Here is a 22511-nt window from a genome sequence, read left to right as displayed (position 1 = left end):
AGCAGGGAGGAAGCATCTCCTTGTGCTATAATTAAACAGACCTACTAGCATGAATTTTATTTTCCTCTGTGGTAAGAGCTGCATCAGGGTGTGGTCACTAGTGAGCCCTTATTTTTGGCTTTGAAAGGTCTAAAAGTAGGTGTGTATTTAGTTGCTTTCCATTGGATTATTAAATCAGATGAGCTTCTAGAGCAGTGGTTCTCAACCTTCTGGCCCTTTAAATACAGTTCCTCATGTTGTGACCCAACCATAAAATTATTTTTGTTGCTACTTCATAACTGTAATGTTGCTACTGTTATGAATCGTAATGTAAATATCTGATATGCAGGATGGTCTTAGACGAACCCTGTGAAAGGGTCGTTCGACCGCCAAAGGGATCTCGCCCCACAAGTTGAGAACCGCTGTTCTAGAGAGAAGTCTAGCAAAAATTTCACTTTTGGGTGCCAATTTTGGGACTAAACAATGCTGAGGGGTACTTGTGACTATCTTAAGGCATGGATAAAGTTAAAAAAAAGGCAGAAAATGAAAAAGGAAGGAAAGGAGAAAAGGGAAAGAAAAATTAAAGAGGTGAACCTAATAGAGAGTTCCAGACCCCCAGCAATTACAGCAGGAGCCTTTGGTTCCCCCTGTCTAAGGACTTATCTGTATGTAGGTCAACAATTCTGAAACAAGGAACCCAGTCTCATATTGCTCAGGATGCCAGCTTTTACTTCTGTTCATCTGTTTTCTGTCTCCCCTCTTGTTGCCCATAGTCTTTACTGAGCATCCGTGGCTCCCTTTTCTCTCCAAGACGCAACAGTAGAGCAAGCCTTTTCAGCTTCAGAGGCCGAGCAAAGGATATTGGCTCCGAGAATGACTTTGCTGATGACGAGCACAGCACGTTTGAAGACAACGACAGCAGAAGAGACTCTCTGTTTGTACCACACAGACATGGGGAGCGGCGCCATAGCAACGTCAGCCAGGCCAGCCGTGCCTCCAGGGTGCTCCCCATTCTGCCCATGAATGGGAAGATGCACAGCGCAGTTGATTGCAACGGAGTGGTCTCCCTAGTGGGGGGCCCTTCAGCTCTCACCTCTCCTGCTGGACAACTTCTGCCAGAGGTGAGGCCCATGAAAACAGCATCTGTTGGGAAGGGAGTAGGCTGGAGTATTTCGATAGATAGATAGATAGATAGATAGATAGATAGATAGATAGATAGAGATAGAGATATAGATATAGATATAGATATAGATATTTGATTTCAGAGAGGAAAGGAGAGGGAGAGAGCGATAGAAACATCAATGATGAGAGAGAATCATTGATCGGTTGCCTCCTTCATGCCCCACACTGGGACTGAGCCCTGACCAGGAATCAAATTGTGACTTCCTGATTCATAGGTTGATGCTCAACCACTGAGCTATGCCAGCCGGGCCTGAGTCTGTATTTCAAAGGCCTAGGGAAAAGAGTTTCAATTAAATACCAGACATTTATAGGGATATGTTATTGACATTTCCTTTGTAAAACATAACTTTGTTATTAAATAAGATTTCATTTGCCAATATAAAAATATTCTAGCAATGTCATTTGATTGTATTTTATAGTTTGCTGAATTATAGTAAAATCTTTGCATTATTAATTTTTACACAATTCCATTTGTTATAGTTAGACAAGCTCTTTAGGCTTGAGATCATATGGAGTGAGCCTTTAGTCACCTAAGAGAGGAGCTTCTTACTTTGCGTTATAGAAATAGCCATTGATCTTCTTCACTTTTTTCCTCATGGCCTCTTTCCACCACTTTCTCGGTGATAAATGTCCAAGTATCCTGGAGTCAAGTCAAATCATGAAAAAGTAGAACTTTGTACTGAAGGAACCAGGAAGAATTCAAACTTCCCTTTAAAAATAATCATGGCTAACTATATACCAGACACTGTCCAGAACACTTCACATGTGCTAATTCCTTTAATCCTCACAAAAATTCTTTATATAGTTACTAATATGATCCCCATTTTACAGAGGATGAAATTGAGGCCTGTGTACAGTGGAGCTAAGATTTGACCCCAGGTATGCTGGCTACTGAACGGACTTTGTATCCATATTGAAATATTGCCTCCCATTGAATACTTTTAACTTTCTTAAATGGAAAAGAAGAAGTGGAGAAGGAAACAGTTTCAGTTTAACCCAGTATCTCTCAAAATATACTTCACCCTCAGACTACTTATATCAGAATTCCTGAGATGCTTCTTAAAAATGGAGATTTCTCATTTCCGCTCCCCCCACACCTGGCAACCACCATTCTCCTCTCTGCTTCTATGAGTCTGATGGTCAAAGGGTACAGAAATTCAGTTTTGTAAGATAAATACGTTCTGGACATCTAGTATATAGCATGGTGCCTAGAATTAACAATAGTATATTATACACTGAAATTTTGCTAAAAGTATGATCTAATGGTGTGTGTGTGTTTTTACCACAAAAAACAAACAAACAAAAACAGCAACAATAAAGACAGTGGGAGGAAACTTTGGAAAGTGATGGAAATGATTATGGCCTTGATGGTGGTGATAGTTCAGGTTGTATACTATCCCTAAACTCATCAAGTTGTATACATTCAATATATACAGCTTTTTACATTTCAATTGGTCTTCAATAAAGTGGTTTAAAGAAAAAAATGGAGATCCCTGAGTTAATCCAGACTTATTCAGACCAAAACATCGAGGAGAACAAGGTCAGGGAATCTTCTCCCTTGAAAAGCATCCCACATGGTTCTTACACATAATAAGGTATGAGTATCACTGATCTTGTTAATTGAGGCAACAAAAACAAGTGCACAGCTTTACTGCATACATGCACAGAAAGTGTCAGTCTGTCAGAAAGTAGCATTTATCAGCAATGTACCATAAAACTCCTGTCCTGTCAGAAAGAATGGACTAAATCTCTGAAGGCAAATTGCGGCCAGTTTGAAACAAAGCTTAGTGTGATCCCTTTTTTTCCAGTTCCCTCATGTCCATTCTTCAATCCCACAGTCAGTCAGTGTCTGAGAGGCAAGGCACTGTGGTGCAGCCTGAGCTGAAGGTGCAGACAGAAGAACTTGGCTTTGAGAGGCTGCAGAGAGGAAATGAGAATAGAACATAAACAGCTGCAGGCAAATGACACCCTCCAGAGTACACAATATCTTGAACTTTACACATAAATTCAACATAAACAATTTAACTTAAAGAATTCCCTCAGTAACATCATTAGAAGTGTTGGAATCCATCGTTAAAAATTAGACAAATCTGGGATTATTGCACAATATAGTTCTGTATGGAGGAGAAGGAACTATATGACCTTTATGCAACACTATTTTTTTTTCTTTAAAAATTTTGCCTTTCTCTGACCAGGCAAAATATTTTAAATTTTGAGCGGCAACATTTTGATTTAAAGAGCTTTAGTTTCAGAGAGGGGTTATTTATTTTCTCATTCATTTTTCTCCCCTTTGGCTGTAAAATTAATTGTATGGTGACCTGCATGGATATTTATCACCATCATGTCAACTGTATAAATTGAGTAGAAACTTTGTTTTTGAATATATATGTATTAGACATGTGTATGTTGATTAAAAATAATGTTACTCATATCCCAATAAGGTCAAAGTAGATGAATATGACTTACATTGTTATTTTAGAAATAAGGGAAATTTTTAGAGAACTAAAAGTGATTTCTTATTTATTATTGGCATTCAGACCTGCATTTGAAATGCTTGTTTTACCCTTTTTTTTTTCTGTGATACTTAACTTCATTTTTTGGTCTTCTAAAGTAGGAATAAATTTCTGCCCATGTTGAAATTTTGGTGAGCTTATTTTGTAATAGAAAAGTACCAAATTATCATACCATTCTTAGAAATCAAAGACATTCCCCTCCCCAATTGGTGTTACTGCCTTAAACTACAGTTTCAATGCCAAGGATGTGGTGTTTTGGGGATGGAGTCTTTTTTGTAAATGTAAAAATGTTGTAGATTAGTTCTAATAGCTTTATTATTAAGGATGTTAGAAAATATTATATATAATAATAAAAGTGTGACATGCTAATTAGACTGGACGTCCTTCTGGACGACCTTCTGGATGAAGTCGAGGCTATGAGGGAAGCCTGGGTCCCAGGTGCCAGAGGGAAGCCGGTGCCAGCAGCCGGGGGAAGTAAGGCCTACTCTTGCATGAATTTCATGCATCAGGCCTCTAGTCTGTTTATAATTAACACTAGAAGTCCAGTGCACAAAATTCATGCACTTGGGGGGTCACTCAGCCCGGCCTGTGACCTCTTGCAGTCTGGGAGCCCTCAGGGGACGTCCGACTGATGGCTTAGGCCCACTGTCGGACATCTTTAGAGCTTCTGCAGAGGCAGGAGAGGCTCCTGCCACTGCCGCTGCACTCACTAGCCGTGGCTGAGCGGAATTCCCCTTGTGGGAGCGCAATGACCACCAGGGGGCAGCTCCTGCATTGAGCATCTGTCCCCTGGTGGTCAGTGTGTATCATAGTGACTGGTCGTTTCACTGTTCGGTCGATTTGCATATTAGCTTTTTATTATATAGGATAAGCATTTTACAGTGGAATTCACATTTTAAGGAAACTATTATTGATACATATTAGGGAAACTTAAAAATTCTTTTTTTACACTAAATCACATGAATATATGTCTATAAAGATCTAATAACTCAATCTGAGAGTAATTCAAGGAACCATATGTTTCAGTCTGAAGTTCTAGGTGGAATTAAATACGAAAAAGGTATCTATCCAATTGTATGCATGGTTCTTCCAGCCCAAAGCTCCAAAATGGGGGAAATAGAAATGTCCATTTTGATAAACCCAGGCATTCCTTAAAACTGAGACTCTGATGGACTTTCAAACACTTCCCAAGAATGGTGATTCAGCAATGTCTTAATGAGCTGTTCACATCTGAGAAAGCATGGTGAATAGTTAGTTAGGTAGCAAAAGTGATGGGAATGCTTTTAATTTTGCTGCCCTTAGGAATAATAATTTCATCTAAAATTTTATTTTTAGGGGACGACTACTGAAACAGAAATAAGGAAGAGACGGTCCAGTTCTTATCACGTTTCCATGGATTTTTTGGAAGATCCTACAGCAAGGCAAAGAGCAATGAGTTTAGCAAGTATTTTGACCAACACCATGGAAGGTATGTCAAAGGTCTTACAGCATAGCTACTTGGTGGTGCTTTGTTAATGATGAAAAAAAAATAAGTCCATAAATTCCAAGAAAATTCTTTCTGACTTAATACCACATCATCATTATGTCTTTTGCTACACATATATTCCTCCATCTATTACAGATTTTTATATTTAGCCTCCAGGAAGCTACTGCAAACTGCAGGTATACTTGGAATACTACTTTCATAGAATAAATACTGAATCATTGAAATGTGTTGTGCACATGACACTGAAAGGAGTGTAATGATAAATGCTTATTTTTAGAATGATGCTAATCCATTTGAAATGCATTAACTGCTTGAGAAACAGGTTATAAAATCCTCTGATTTAACCAGAAATGTAAATGAAAACTGTAAATCAGGGTTTGATATAAATCCCTTTGAAGCAAAGTTTTCAAATTTTTATAAATCTACTTTTGCCTCTCTCTGACCAGAGTACTATATTAGCCTTCTCTGCAGATTATGTCTGAGTAGTTAACATATTGTTTAGAAATCTGGTTCTGCTGAAGCCAAAGTAAAGATTTTGTGGACAACTTGATCTGTGACCAGTTCTTGGTTCTGCCATGTATTAAGTGTGTTAGTTTATGACTCTAAACTTTAGTTTCTTCATCAATAAAATGTGGATAATGATGTTTAGGCATAAGGTTGTTATAAGGATTAAATGGGGCATCATATATGAAGCACCTGTGTACCTGGCATGTAGAAGTCAGTCAATAAATATTATTCTTCATTGTTTTGTTTTTGTTGTTTTTGTTCATTTACAAGTTTGTGCCTTTCTATACTGTAAGTGAACTGGAATATCTACTTCAAGTATTTGGAAAATACTTTCATATAAAATATATTCTATCCTCTTCCCTTATCCCCCTTTCCCCTTTTCTCCTTTTCTCTTTTATAATCCAGCCCTTTCCACCCTCCCCAGATGTGTGTGTGTGTGTGTGTGTGTGTGTGTGTGTGTGTGTGTGTAGATGTGTCAAAGGAAAAAACAGATAAAGAATGAGAGAAGAATGAGAGAGGGAGGGGAGAGAGCACACGTTGTGCACATGACTTTATCTTTAGTTATAGTTTCACTTATTATTCAATAGGCTCTTGGAATAAGTACTTTTCAGTCTGAATGGAAAAACCCCATGATACTAACAGCAGTACCAAAAACCTAAAAGTCACAGCCAGAAGAAACTCAGAGTGCAGATGGCAATTTAGATCACAGACATGTCAGCATTACAACACCCAATTTTCGTAATGTCCTAATGCAGTATCAGAAATCTTTTCACTGATTTCTATGGAATATTAAACTCAGTCCATTCTCCCCCAACCTCACCTGCGTTAGCTTGCACTCCCTCTTCTCCCCCAGCTGCCAGTAGCTTGCTCCTCCCTGTCCCTCCAGGTAAATCTTTTGAAGATTCTCTGGTCTTCTGCTCCTTGCCATAGCAAAACCACTGAGAGGAAGCTGCCAGTGGTTCTGCTACCGATGTCAGCAGCATGTCTGCTCCCTAACGCAAGAAGCAGAGAAGGAGACAGGGTAAGTCTAAACCAACAGTCCTACTTTGCACTTCTGATAGCATTAAGTTTGAGCTAACGTAAGAAATTACTTAGAAAACATCAATCCACCACAAGATCGAACTTGTCCACTAATTCAGATACAGGGTTCAAAATGAGTGCACCCAGATCACCCTCCATGGGAATGTGTCTCATGGGGCCACTTAGGGGGAAAGGATGTCCTGGAAATAAGTGTAACTGAGGAAGCAGGACACTGAGTGTTTGGTTTTAATATCTGCAGAGCTTTTGACTTTATGGTGTTTTCTTGTGAAAGACAATGTCTAAGTTTTATTCGTTTTTCATTGGCTGTATAGAATAAAAAGCTTACATTTTATTCAATGATTTCTAAACACCTTGAATGTGGCATTGATCCAAGCTTGTTGTTAGCAATCCTTAGCATGCCTATGTATACCAGAGCTGTCTTTTCTATATAGCCTCTTTTGTTGTTGTTCCTAATAATGGAGGGAAGGTTTCTTAGGAGGACATAATCTGTTTATTTCGTGTTCTTTTCTTCTAAGTGTAATTATGATTTAGTTTACTTTCCCTTTTTATGAAGCAGCTTGTTGATTGGGCTGGCAACTTTTGTTTTCCTTCTTTTGAATTACAGCCAAGTCTCCATTGTCCAGGGTAATGAATAGCTTATTAGTTCATGAAACTATAGGAGAGGAGCAAAAATGAATTGCCTTTCCACTTTTTCAAAATCCCAAGCCATATAGAAATGCCTCCTGGTCACAGCCTTGGGAGGGATAGTGGGAGGGTGAGTTAGGAGCACCTGAGGAATTGAGCAGAAGTCTCAACTGGGCTGTCGATGATTCTCAGTGTGGATAACTCACACAGGAATAATGGAGAGATGGCTGTAGTTCTCTCCTGAATGCTTTGTTGTTTCAAAATAGAAAACTCTCCCTCTTTTGGCATGAATAATTGAACAATTTTACTTTAGATCTTAACAGCTTTGCTACACTTTTTCCTGGAGTCGAGATGAATAATACCGGCTGAATTTCCACTTTTGAACTTGTCTCTGATTTATTTCTTTTTTTAGTGCACAATTACTGTTTGCTTCTGTTTATCTAATAAATGACAGGTAGCATTTAAAAAAATTTGCTCTGACTTGCTCTGACTGTACACAAAGAGATTTCTTTGTTTCTTTTTTGTGATTTACTGTAAATGATAATATATTTTAATCTCCAGCATAACCATAAGGTTATTTGGGAATCTTAAAAATAACTACAAAATAGTGTATAATAATTATATTTATATTTTTCCTCTGATTTACAACTCAGCTATTCTTTATTGCTTACAAAATTGCATGTTAAAAGAAATATAAACAAACTGTGCACTGGAAGAATTTCAATACCTAAAAAGACAGTTGAAGAATCCACTGCTAATGGAATTCTGTTAAAAAAAACACACCAAGAAATTAATTTATTTTAGGGAAGTGGTAAACTTTATAGCATTGGTTAGTAGTGAATGTTTATCAGCAGGACAAAAATCATTACCTGTGGTTGTGATTGTTTATTTCATATCTGTTTCTTCCCTTACAAAGTTTAGTTCCTAATAAACTATACCAAGTTTAGAGGGATATTCCAGTTGGCACAGTAGTAATACCAAAGTGTCTTACCAGAGTCAATGATGCCACAAATGAAAACAGAATCTTTCTCTCTACTAAGAAGAGATGGTCTCATTTAATAGAGCAGGTAGTAGGGTATGCAACAATGATTTTGTCAGAAAACAAGTTCTGCATACTGTTTCCACTGAAGAGTTGATTAAGAGATCATCCTACCAAAGGAAGGGAATAGATCATTTCCCACTTCTAACTTTCTAAAATTATTTTCCAATATTTACCAAGTTTCAGTATTGTGAGTATCATCTTAAAAACCTGTGCATTTCTGAACTCTTTTTCCCATTATTTAGTTAAAGTCCTTTTTGAAAAGAAAGTACTTAAAAATAAACATATTTTAACATGAAATTTTATATCATAGGTTTGTATAATAGTTATACATTTTAATATAAAAACTATATAATAAAATTTATGAATTCTACATTTTTCCACTTTGTGAAACATGGATTTATTATATAGTGAAGATCCAGTTTCTTAGAGTTGATATTTCCTCTTCTTTCATACCCTCTAATTAAATTAAGAAAACAAATCTTGTAGAGCTTAATATATAGCCTGTATCTAATAAGCTTAATTAGAAACTTTTTTACTAAGACTGGTGATACTGACAAAACTATTTTATTGAAAGACCCACAAAACATATGTAATCCAAGAAACTGAGATTCCGCATGACTGATAAAGGTTTTATGGACATCTCTTGAGAGTAATTCTTTGATAATATATGTGTATCTTGCTCTATCTGGAACATGGATGAGTTTTCAGTATCCTTAATACAAGTCCCACCTAATAATTTCTCATAGCTTTGAAGATAAATATCAGACAGTTTAATATTGCAGATAGAATCATGGAAACTCTGCTTAGCCAAGAAGAATTTGGAAAGTTTACTAGCTTTTCTGTGCCCGTACCTTCTATGACAACTAATCCATTATAAGTGTTTTCCTGCTCCATCATCAGATTAACACATTTAATAACTTTAGATTTTTTTTCCAATATCACTTTCAATTTAAACCAAAGGCTGCTTAATAGAAAGTAAGCAGTTTTCATGAGTAGTCTAAATTTTTTCTTCCAGAACTTGAAGAATCCAGGCAGAAATGCCCACCGTGTTGGTATAAATTTGCTAACCTGTGTTTGATTTGGGACTGCTGTAAACCCTGGTTAAAAGTGAAACATCTCGTCAACCTGGTTGTGATGGACCCATTTGTTGACCTGGCCATCACCATCTGCATTGTCTTAAATACACTCTTCATGGCCATGGAGCACTATCCCATGACGGAGCAGTTCAGCAGTGTGCTGTCAGTCGGCAACCTGGTAAGGCTCACTGAGGGTACCTCTTTCAATGGACTTAATGATTGACATAATGAATTTTACCCTCACACTTGATGAATATCAACTCTCAAATTAAATATGAATTTATTGGCTGAGTATACCTGGACAGAAAAAGTTTAGCTTCCCTTTATAAATAACAAAAATATATCACCAAATGAAGGAGTGCGAAAAATTCAAAGATTTTATGTACAATTTGATTTAGAATTAAATTTAAGTTGCTCATCTACTTATATAAAAAACAAGGGTGTTGTTCATCACGACCATCAGAATCGCGACCAAGCAGAAGGAAGTCAGTTCTGCAGGGGTTGTCTTGGCAACGGCTGCGCCCTCCCCCTAGCTGTTTCCCAGAGCTGTTTCCGGCAAGGGAGGGGTTTGAGGCAGAAACCCGCCCTCGGAGTGTGGACCCACTGAATCCTGGGTCGCTTTGCCAAGGGCTGCGCCCTCCCCGAGCTGTTTCCCAGAGCTGTTTGGGTGTAACATCGAGCCAGAAACTCGACCAAACGGAAAGAAGTCAGTCCTGCAGGGGTTTCTTAGCAACGGCTGTGCCCTCCCCCGAGCTGTTTCCTGGAGCTGTTTCTGGTGAGGGCAGGGTTTAAGGCAGGAACCTGCCCTCAGAGTGTGGACCCACTGAATCCTGGGTCATTTTGCCAAGGGATGCGCCCTCCCCAGCTGTTTCCCATGTGGCCTGAGGGAAGAACCCACCCTCAGAGCACCAGGAGTGCCCAGCAGCAGTCAGTCCTGGGTTGCTGAGGTGGAGGCCACAGTGTGGTAGAACTCTGGGTCTGGCCCAACAGGGGGCATGGCCGACCTTCAAACCAGACCCTGACAGTAGAAAGGAGGGAGCCCCATTGTTAACAGAATCCGCTGTTGGATAGCTTGCTGTCAGTGGCCTGCCAGCTAGGAACCCCATTCTCCTGTACCCCGGACTCTGACAGGAGGGAGGAGGGAGCCCCTTTCCTCATGGAATCGACAGGTGGACAGTTTGCTAATTAATTCCCTTAAAAAATATATTTTATTGATTTTTTACAGAGAGGAAGGGAGAGGGATAGAGAGTTAGAAACATCGATGAGAGAGAAACATCGATCAGCTGCCTCATGCACACTCCCCACTGGGGATGTGCCCGCAACCAAGGTACATGCCCTTGACTGGAATGGAACCCGGGACCCTTGAGTCTGCAGGCCGATGCTCTATCCACTGAGCCAAACCAGTTAGGGCAATTAATTCCCTTTTAATGTGCACAAATTTCGTGCACCAAGCTACTAGTTCATTAGAAAGATGATTATGAATTATGAAGGACATTGAGCTATGATTTTTTAAAAATCCTGATGTATTTTTCCAAGTATTTAGAATAGATTTTTAGGACATATATACTTTGCCAAACAAATTATAAAATATGCCAAGTCAAGTAATTTTATCACTTATAAATACCCTTGAGGCTCGGTGCATGAAATTTATGCACTGGGGGTGGGGGCAGGGTCCCTCAGCCTGGACCTCGCTCCTTACTGCCCACTGCTTGTTGCTCCTTAGCGCTGCTCCTTAGCGCTGCCATGAGCCTGGCCTCTGGCTGAGCAGCACTCCCCCTGTGGGAGCGCACTGACCACCAGGGGGCAGCTCCTGCATTGAGCGTCTTCCCCTTGTGGTCAGTGCACTCCATAGTCACCTGTCATTCTGCCCTTCCATCGATTTGCATAGTAGGCTTTTATTATATAGGATTAAGGTGGATTCTTTGTGGTAGGAAACATCATATAGTGGTTATTATTTCAATTTAAATTTCTTCTATAAAATTAGGAATTTATAAATGATGATTTTTGCATATATTTTTACTCTGGCTACATGATAGAGTGATAGAAATGAAAGTTAGGTGGTCTTTACAGACAAACAAAAGGAATAAATTTATATAAAAATATAAGAGGCTTATTAAGTTCTTGTGCATTTTCCACTTGATATATGAACAGATAAACAGGTTGTATACAGATATTAAATAATATATTCTAAAGTATAGTGTACAATGTTTTTAGGATCTGAAGTAACCACTGTGTTTTTTATTATAGTCCAGACTGGTCTTCACTGATCCAATGATAAAGTTAATATATGCTGACCACTTGTATTATTAGGCACCATGCCAAATGGTTTACATAAAATCCTTCTCTCTAGGTTCCCACAAATTTAGTCCTAAGGTAGATACTGTGATTGTCTGCATTTTACCACTTGGGAAACTGTACCCATGAGAAACTGACATAGTGGTGGAAGGTGTGAACACTGTATCACAGACTGTGAAAGCTATTTCAGAGAATATTGTAAGCTATCGCCAACAATCACAGACCTTTAGAGGAGGGAAGGACAATAACATTACCTCTTGCAAATTGTCATCTACATAAGAATCTCTTCAACAATATCTCTGAAGTATGAGCAAGAGATGAAAGAAAGCTTTGTGGAGGTGGGTATTTAGAAACAACTCAAGTGGGCTTAAGCAAAAATAAAGAGAATTCATTAATTCAAGTAAGTAAAGTCAATTTGGGCATAGATCCATATTTTAACCTGGCTAGATTCAAGTTCTCAGTCAATGTTATTGGGAGTCAGCTTCCTGCCCTAATTCTTCCCAGTATGTTTTGTTCATCTATGACTGGGTATTCTATTGATGGCAATGTTCTACACAACCTTTATCCTACCAACATAGGTCCTATTAGTACTTCCTAGCTAATAATTTTAACAAAAGCCTAAGAGTTGGTTATCATTGCCTGGGTTGGAGTTACATGACCATTTCTAAGCCAGTGGTGACTCTGATTCTAGGGTTAGCATGCCTATTTGGTAAAACAACAACCCTGTCTTATCACTGAAGACAGAGTAAATAAAATGAATTATGAAGAAAAAAAGTAGGTCTGTTATTACCAGAAAAAGAGAAAGTAGTTGCTAGGAAGACATAGTAACAAATGGACAATTCATAGGTGGGACTAGTCTTATGTGTTAAAGAAGGTAAATTTGTATTTGAGGTGAATCATGGAGTAGTGAAATATAGAGAGACAAGATACACATTCGCCTCAAGTTCATATGGAACATAACCCAGGGTAAGCTATATTTTAAGTCATAAGACAAGCCTTTTTGAACTTAAAAAAGATAGAAATCATATAAAGTACATTTTCTGACAAAAACAGAATGAAATCAGAAATCAGTAACAGAAATAAATTTGGAAAATTTACAAATATGTGGAAATTGAAAAACATACTCCTAAGCAACCAGTGGTTTAAAGAAGAAAAAAAAAGGTGTGTGTGGGTGATAAGAATAGATTATGGATTGTGATGGTGGATATTCAGAAACAATCCATAATCTATCCTTACCCTTTAAGAAACTAAAAAAAGAAGCAGAAACTAAACACCATGCTAGCAGAAGAAAAGAAATAATAAAGAGTGAAAATGAATGAAATAGAGAATAGGAAAACTAGAAAAAATCAAGAAACTCAAAAGTTGATTCTTTGAAAAGATTGACAGAAAAGACAAGTCTTTAGCTAGACATCTATACTAATAAAAGGGTAGTATGCTAATTAGACTGGACATCTTTCAGATGACCTTCCAGACGTCCTTCCTGACAAAGCTGGGCCCAGGCAAAGCTGCCCGCGGTCCCAGGTGCCAGCGCCTGCGGCCCGGGAGATGGAGAAAAGCTGCCCGCCCCGCGGTCCTAAGCGCCTGCAGTTGACCTGGGTGAAGCCACCTGCCTACAGTCCCTTGTGGCTGCAGCTTGCCTGGGGGAAGCCGGCCTGGGTCCTGGGTGCCTGTGGCCGGCCAGAGGGAGGGAAGCCTGGGTCCCAGGTGCAGGGCCGAGGCAGAGGCAGTTAGGGATGATCAGGGAGGCAGAGGTGGTTAGGGGCAATCAGGCAGGCTGGCAGGCAAGTGGTTAGGAGCCAGCAGTCCAGGATTGCTAGAGGCATGTCTGACTGCTAGTTTAAGCCTGATCCCTGTGGACATCCCCTGAGGGCTCCTGGATTGGAGAGGGTGCAGGCTGGGCTGAGGGACACCCCCATGCACGAATTTCATGCACCGGGCCTTAGTACAAAAATAAAAGACTTAAATCAATAAAAGTGGGAATGAAGAAGGAAGAGGGAATCTCACTATAAACCTTACAGAAATAAAAAGGAATATAAAGAATAATACAAACAATTGTATGCCAACAAATTAGATAACCTTGATAAAATGGAAAAATCCCTAGAAAGTAACAAACTATTGAAACTGACCCAAGAAGAAACAGAAAATCTGAAAAAGCCTATAACAAGTACAAATTGAATTAGTAATTTAAAAATAATAGTCCCACAAAGGCAAGCCTAGGCCAAAATAATTTTACTGGTTAATTCTACCGAATGTTTTAAGAATTAGCACCAAGCCCTGGCTAGTGTGGCTCAGTTAGTTGGAATGTTGTCTTATACACTGAAGGGTCTTGGGTTTGATTCCCATTCAGGGCACATACCCAGATTGTGGGTTCCATCCCCATCAGGGTGTGTACAGAAGGCAGCCAATCAATGTTTCTTTTTCTCTCTCTAAAATCTAAATTAAAAAAAATTAATGCCAGTTCTTCACAAACTGTTCCAAAAAAAATGAAAAATAAAAAATTAGAAGAGAATACTTGCCAACAAAGTTGGGAATTTGAAGCAAACCAAGAAAAGAAATTGGACAAATTGGACAACTACTTTGAAACCCCAGATGGCTACACTTTAGGAGTAAAAATTATGTCAGAGAACCAGAAGTATTAACTAGAACAAAGAGTAAACCAAAGCAACCCCACCCCAATTAAATATAAAACCAAGGTACTGTAAGTTTCAGGTGGCCAACCTATAATTAAACTGCCTGCTAGAAAAATATCAATACTCTTCAATGGAAAATAATTGAATCAAAAATCAGAACATATATAAACATATATGTTTATATAAACACTAGTGGCCCAGTGCAGGAAATTTGTACAGGGGGGTTGTCCCTCAGCCCCGCCTGCACCCTCTCCAATCTGGGATCCCTTGGGGGATGTCTGACTGCCCCTCAGGCCTAAACCGGCAGTCGGACATCCCTCTCGCAATCCAGGACTGCTGGCTCCTAACTGCTCACCTGCCTGCCTGCCTGATTGCCCCTAACCACTCTGCCTGCCAGCCTGCACACCCCCAGCTACCCCCCCGCCAGCCTTCTCACCCCCAACTGGTCCCTCCTGCCGGACTGATTGCCCCCAAATGCCTCCCACTGCTGGCCTGTTTGCCCCCAACTGCCCCACACTGCTGGCCTGCTCGCCTCCAACTGGCCACCCCTGCCAGCCTGCTCACCCCCAACTGCCCCCCCCCCACCGACCTTATCACACCCAACTGCCCTCCTCTCCTGGCCTGATCGCCCCTAACCACCTCTGCCTTGGCCCCGCCACCATGGCTTTGTCTGGAAGGACATCTGGAAGGTCTCCCAGAAGGTCTTCTGGTTTAATTAGCATATTACCCTTTTATTAGCATAGATAGAGGCCTGGTTCACAGGTGGGGGCCGGCTGGTCTGCCCTGAAGGGGGTCCCGTATCAGGGTAGGGGTCCCCTTAGGGGGCAGAGCCAGCCTGGGCAAGGAGCCTGGGGTGGTTTGCAGGCTGGCCACGCCCCCATCGGGGTATGGGTCCCCACTGGGGGCGGTGCCTGCCTGGGCAAGGGGCTGAGGGCCGTTTTTAAGCTGGCCACACACTCTTTGGGGTGGGGGTCCCTGCTGGGGGACGTGGCTGGCCTGGGCGAGGGGCTGATGGCCATTTGTAGGCTTGCCACACCCCCATCAAGGTGAGGGTCCCCACTAAGGGACATGGCTGGCCTGGGCGAGGGGCTGAGGGCTGTTTGCAGGCTGGCCACACCCCCATTGGGGTGAGGGTCCCTGCTGGGGGCAGAGTGGGCCTGGGCAAGGGGCTAAGGGCCGTTTGCAGGCTGGCCAAGCCCCCAGCTTTGTTCAGAAGGACATCTGGAAGGTCTCCAGAAGGTTTCCCAGACTAATTAGCATATTACTCTTTTATTAGTATAAATATAAAAATGAAAACTATAAAAAGCAATCATTTTAGAACTGAAAAGTACAAATTCTAAAATGAAAATCTCACTGGATGTTTAACCAGTGCCCTGGGTTCCTGGGAACTCACACGATAGAAATCAAGAGTGTAACCACAGAATCAGGACTCAGGCAAAGGTTTATTAAACAGATAGTGCTCACAAGGGAAACAGTGTCCAATGGGGAAATAAATGGCTACTGCTTCCAGAACAAAAGCTGGGAACAGTTTTAAAAGGCAGGAGCCTGAAGTCTAATATTTAGAGGTGGGGACTCTTTGGCACCTGTGCAGTGGAACTACATACTTCTTCCTACATGGACTGTCTCATTAGCATGTTAAATCTCCACCCAGGTGTGTGTTTTACTGTTGTAATGAGGGTAAGGTCACCAAGCAGTCATTCTGGGGCTTAACTGTGTCTGCACTAAGGTTGAGAAATTCCCTTTGCCTGATAAAGTGGTACTTGGTGCAGCTTTGTCTGGTGCTAATTAAGTACAGGGTTTGAGGGGCAACTGACAGAAATTACAACTTTTCTAGGAGAGGCACAGCTTGTCAGAAGAAAGGGTTGTTAAACTTAAAGCAAATCAATAGAAATTATCTAATTTGAACAGCAGAAAATAATGAAAGAAAAAATGAATTTGAGTCTCACTAATCTGTAGAATGCTATTGAGTGGCCTAAACTATATATATAAAAGGCTAATATGCTAAGTGTCAGACCGTCCAACCGGTTGCTATGACGCACGCTAACCACCAGGGGACAGATGCTCAATGCAGGAGCTGCCATGACGTGCACTGGGCATTGACAGAGAAACAGCACTGTGGACCTGGCGTCCACAAAACAACACTTGGCTTCTCAAAAGTGGGACACAGGCTCCACCACTACCCTGAAGCAACAACCCACCAAATCACAGCTGATGTTGCCGAGACCCTATGGCAGGAGGGGGCAACCTTTTTGTGAGTGCATGCCAAAACCAGCAAAATCTCTGACTCAAAATTCTTCTGCGTGCCAACCCCAATTTTTTGAGAACATGTTACGCCTACTTGATATCTCTTAAGGTGTACATATGTGAAGAACCTTGAAGAAATAATAAAATTCATTCAAGCAACAAAAACACAGTATATGATGATGAAAAATACATTTATTTTTAAATGTATACATGTACACTGATAGTCCGACAGAAAACTTTATGACTCCGTTTGATATTATCAGTGGAACTTTTGCTGCTGCATCATTGATGACAGAGATTTTACATCAGGTTTATATTTTGTGACCTTCAGAGATATGCACAAGCTACTAGTTTCATCCATTAGGCTACTCCTATTATGAGACTTAATAAAATTCATCACTGAGAACAAAGATTCACAATTGTAAATGGAAGATTATAAGAGAGGGTTTTGCGTGCCAGCAAAAGTTACTGGCGTGCCATGTTTGGCACACGTGCCAGGAGTTGCCCACCCCTGCCCTATGGTTTAAAATGTGGCCCACAGCCCAGCCCCACCCAGAAATGGTGGCTGTGGGTGCTGGATAATGACGTTATTTAGCAACACCTGGCTTCCTCTCCCTAGGGACTAGCCTCCTTGCAGTTTCTTCAGCCCAGGAACACGACTTGCTTTATAGCCAGGTGGTAACACTTTACACTTTAATAACCAAATGTCTGTGAAGCATTTTCCCATGCCTCATCTCATTTGATCCTCACAGAAGTCCTGGAGTAGATAGATAGGAGACTCGGTGGAATCCTATTTTCTTTTCATTAGCTGGAAAATGGAGATTTAGAAAGCTTAGAAACTTGACCCAACTGAAAAGAAGAAATGGTGGAACTTGAAAATGACTTCAGGTTTTCTCACTGCACAGAATATAGTCAAACACTGCTGCAGTTAAATATTTTATCCTTTGTTCTCCCTGTGTGATCTACAATAATAATCTGCTTCATGTTGATATTTACCACTGTTTGTGTTGCTGACAATTACCTGAAAGAGAAGTTGGGATGCTTCACTGGACTGGAAAAAAAATCAGCTAAATCAGAAAGCAGGTATAATTAAGCAAGCTGATTCTACATATATAAAAGGCTAAGTTGACTCACACATGCATGATACATATGAAGCTCTCACTGGCGCCAATCGCACACGTGTGGTTGACACTTCCATTATAGAGAAAGGACGAATAGCTATATTAAAATATTTCTTCTAATTAATTCCCTTTCAATGTGCACAAATTCATGCACCTGGCCACTAGTATTTGTATAAGGGAGATCCAGAAGGAGAAAAGAGAGAGAGTATGGAAGAAAACAAACATTTGAAGAAGTAATGGACAAATTTTTTTCCATTGAAAAAATATTAACTTAGACATCTTAATAACAAATTATAAAATTTCAGTGAACATCAACAAGAATAAATATAAAGCAAAATACATTGAGCACAGCTCAGTCAAGCTGCTGAAAAGAAACTTTCAAACAGCCAGAAGACAAATACTTTAAACAGTTATGCACCACATTTCAGCCATAGACAGACCACAATGGAAGTCCCATCTACACTAATAAAAGACTAACATGCAAATTGACCATACCTTTGCTACCCCTTTAGACACACCCACCAGCCAATCAGAGCAACTATATGCAAATTAACCCAACCAAGTTGGCGGCCGGTAGCCACGGAGCTGGAGCAAGCAGGAGGCTTGCTTGCTCCAGTGATGGAGGAAGCCAAGCTTCCCTGCCTGCCTCGGCCAGCTCTGAGCTCCACTGAAAGCAACAGTTTCAATTATAGAAGGTAAATAAACCCCAGATACCTGCTTTCAGCCAGCCGTGGCCACGGAGCTGGAGTGAGCAGGAGTGGGTTGCCCCTGGCGATGGAGGAAGCCAAGCTTTCCGCAGGTCTCCGCTAAAGGCAACAAAGTTTCAATTATAGAAGGTAAATAAATCCCAGAATAAAAAAAAAAAGAAAAAAAGGAGAGGCTGGGAGCTTACATCACCAGGGGGCTTGGCCACCCTAAAATGGCCCTCAGCCCCTCACCCAGACTGGCCAGGCACCCCAGTGGGGACCCCCACCCTAAATGGGGTGTAGCCAGCTTGAAAACAGCCATCAGCCCCTCACCAAGGCTGGCCAAACCTCCATGGGGTGAGTGTCCCCACTGGGGTGGATCCTCCGAGGGGTCCCACACTGCAAGAGGGCATAGGCCGGGCTGAGGGACCCCCCGAGTGCACAAATTTTTGTGCACTGGGCCTCTAGTAAGATTATAATGGAGCTGAACTATTCCTATCACCTGATGATGTCATAGTTATAGTATTGTCATAGCACATTACATTACATTACATTACACAAATACCACTCTGTTGCAATTGCCAACAATATTCAATATAATGATATGCTGAGTAGGTTTGTAGCCTAAGAGCTGTGGGGAAACTGAATTTGTTACACAGAAATATGTCTCTCTTGCATAAGGATTATTTTATTTTAAACTGGTTAATTTTAAGAAGCAGTAGACAAAGGGAGCTCTATAAATGAAATAGAACCCTTTACAAAAGACAATTACATTTGTAAAAGAAATTTCCATTTGTAAGGGTGCCTCCCTGCTATACCAGGAAGAGGGGATGACCTTATCAATGCAGATGCAGGACTTAAACTTGCATAACAACCTTATCCCTGTTTACTGTGCTTTTCCTGGTAACCCTTCATAACTGACTCCCCTGACCCCCAACATCTTCTTTTGCCTCTAGCTGCAGATGGTATTTAAGGTGGTGGCTTCGGCCATTTTGGTTTCCCTGGATGTCCTATGGATACGTGCCATTAAACATTTGTGTGTTTTTTTTTTTCTCCTGTTAATTTCTTTTATTACAGGAATGTCTGAGCCAAGAACCTAGAGGGTAGACAAAAAATTTTTTTCTCCCCTACAGAGCAATAGGCTATAATATACAGCCTGGATGTGTATGTAGTAGGCTGTATCACTAGGTTTGTGTAAGTGCACTCTTTGAGGTTCACACAACAACAAAATTGCCTTAGGACACATTTCTCAGAATGCATGCTTGTCCTTAAGCAGCACATGACTGTAATACACAAGGGACTAACATCTCACTGGAAACAATTAAGGCCCTAAGAAAGCAGCCTGATGAAAGAAAGAAAAAAGATAAAAAGTTAATTTTAAAGAAAGGGTGTTTCATTTGATCTTTATATTTTATATGTATATGGATCTTTTAAAACTAAGAAACAAAATATCAATTGATACAGTTGTGCAGAAATAAAATGGAGAATGGAAAATATTGCTTCTAGTGGCTGGGCATTATTAATTTTTATTTAAAATTTTTTTTTTTAGCATTTTTACCATCTGAAGGGTGAGTGGTGACCATGTTTATTACATAGGGATGTTAAGTGCATTCTTAGCACTTAACAACCCTGTGGGGCCATGGGAGAAAACCAACTATTAGGCAATCATTTGGCGAGGTTTTTGGAAGGTTAGAGAGATCAAAGGCAAATTCAGGCAGTTGACCACAATGAGTGAGCTGAGCCTTTCATATAAGAATGTAAAAATAAGAATGTTAACTTTATTATCTTAACTCATGTGCTCTTCGTCACTTGATAAACCTTAAATATAGTAAACAAATATTGATTTGAATACAAACCATTTGAAGGAATAGTTTGCTGGACTTAAACCGATTTTTAAAATACAGAATTATGATTTCTTAGTGGTAAATTACTCAATAATTATTTATGTTTTTAAGATTATTCACCCATGTAATAAACATTTCTCATTTAGGTCTTCACTGGGATCTTCACCGCAGAAATGTTTCTCAAGATCATTGCCATGGATCCCTATTATTACTTTCAGGAAGGCTGGAATATTTTTGATGGTTTCATCGTGAGCCTTAGTTTAATGGAACTTGGTTTGGCAAATGTGGAAGGATTGTCAGTTCTTCGATCATTTCGGCTGGTAAATTAATTGGGGGTATCCATAATATTATTCTAATTAATTTAATTTGTTTTCACCCTTTCTAGTAACCATTATGGTATTTTACATAGTCACAATATTATTTGAATACATTTGAAAAACAAACCAGATTGCTCCAATCAACTGAGCCACGATTAGTCTCAAAACAGTGTTCTGAAGTCTGTTTAGAATTTCCCTTACCACTTTCAAATTTCACATTTGAGTTGAGATCTTTAGAGCTGTGGTCTTTTCCCCCAGCCTTCACAGAGAGCTGTGGATCTAATTTGAAGTCAGAAGAATGCAAAAAATAGAATAAACGTTAGAAATTGTTACATAAGAGTAAATATGGGCAACTCTTTTAAAAAACTGTTTAGCAAATCGTTGTGATAATGTGATGCAGTTTAAGGAAATGGGAAGCAAAATATCATTAGCATCTTGCTTAGAATGTCAGGCATTTTTGCATTAATTATCCTCTGGGAATAAATTAAACATTATGGTACTTATATTTGATTCTTTGAGTCACTTAGATGCCATTAAATAATGCACTACCACTGGCCTGACATTTGTTGAAGCATCAGAAATAAAATGTTGCTGCTGTTTAACCATAAATGGTATTTTAGAGGCTTCTATGAGCTAAAACAACCAATGAGTCAGGCACAGTGGTGGAGAGACATTTACACACTCTAATGAGTTGTTGATTAATTAAATCACTGAAGACATAAAGGTTGACAAAATGCAGCTTTTACTTAAGTCAAAGTATTTCTTCTTTGAATATAATAAATCTTTAAAATATAGCTTAATATTACAGTAAGCTAAAGATACAGCAATCTATTTTTTTAATTAGTTTTTTTCTCTTGTACATTATGTAATTTGTTTTAATTTTGTCTGCATCTTTGCATTTTAGCATGATATTTTAAGTACACTGAAAAAATATATCCACTAAGTGCCCATTTTTAAATATTGAGAGCCTCTACTTCTCTGAAACAGTCTTAGTTAATTACCATTAAATCTTAAATACCTCAGTTCCTTACAAAAAAAACAAACAAAACAAAAGGAGTATTTACATGTGCTTATGTAAGATTCTGGGGAATTTGGTGTATCTATTTCCACATGAATAGTGCCCCATGGTAGAAAAATAAGCTGATAACATTTTCTAGATAATAGTTTGACGCACAAATAATTCATCACCCTATAATTGAGACATTGGAGATTTTCCACATAAATAGATTTATAGATTCTTTAGAAGACAGGACAGTAACAGCTTTCTTGATTTTGTTTCCAGCTCCGAGTTTTCAAGTTGGCAAAATCCTGGCCCACCCTGAACATGCTCATTAAGATCATTGGCAATTCAGTGGGGGCTCTGGGTAACCTCACCTTGGTGTTGGCCATCATCGTCTTCATTTTTGCTGTAGTCGGCATGCAGCTCTTTGGTAAGAGCTACAAAGAATGTGTCTGCAAGATCTCCAATGACTGTGAACTTCCACGCTGGCACATGCATGACTTCTTCCACTCCTTCCTGATTGTGTTCCGCGTGCTGTGTGGAGAGTGGATAGAGACCATGTGGGACTGCATGGAGGTCGCTGGTCAAACCATGTGCCTTACTGTCTTCATGATGGTCATGGTCATTGGAAACCTAGTGGTATGTAAAAACAGTTTTCTCATTTTCAGTAAAATATAATGTAACCATATATAAAACTATGTTCAACTGAGGAATGTTTTATATGTTTTTTTTTGTATCAAGGCCAGTTCCAATTCTCAATTATTCATTATTTCAGGAGCTAGGTATAGTTTATACTATTGAAATTCATGTATTTTTATTTTTATTTTTTCTTTATTGATTAAGGTATTACATATGTGTCCTTATCCCCCCATTGCCCCCCACTCTCCCCACTCATGCACTCCTCCCTGGTGTCTGTGTCCATTG

At 39.8% G+C, this 22511-nt stretch overlaps 1 protein-coding gene across 2 annotated transcripts in view; it reads left to right on the top strand.

Annotated features, from left to right (window-relative positions):
* The window catches only part of LOC102418508 (sodium channel protein type 2 subunit alpha), a 93285-nt gene that overhangs the window by 23872 nt on the left and 46902 nt on the right, over positions 1-22511 (top strand). For both annotated transcript variants that reach the window (XM_006083188.3, XM_006083189.3), the window contains exons 12-16: positions 753-1100; positions 5010-5142; positions 9390-9628; positions 20417-20590; positions 21870-22226. In XM_006083188.3, coding sequence (XP_006083250.1) covers positions 753-1100; positions 5010-5142; positions 9390-9628; positions 20417-20590; positions 21870-22226 — 1251 coding nt within the window. The remainder of the gene's footprint in view (positions 1-752; positions 1101-5009; positions 5143-9389; positions 9629-20416; positions 20591-21869; positions 22227-22511) is intronic.

Source organism: Myotis lucifugus, unplaced genomic scaffold (assembly GCF_000147115.1).
Source record: "Myotis lucifugus unplaced genomic scaffold, Myoluc2.0 scaffold_5, whole genome shotgun sequence".
In the NCBI taxonomy this organism is placed as follows: domain Eukaryota; kingdom Metazoa; phylum Chordata; class Mammalia; order Chiroptera; family Vespertilionidae; genus Myotis; species Myotis lucifugus.
This window is presented reverse-complemented; position numbering and strand designations above follow the sequence as displayed.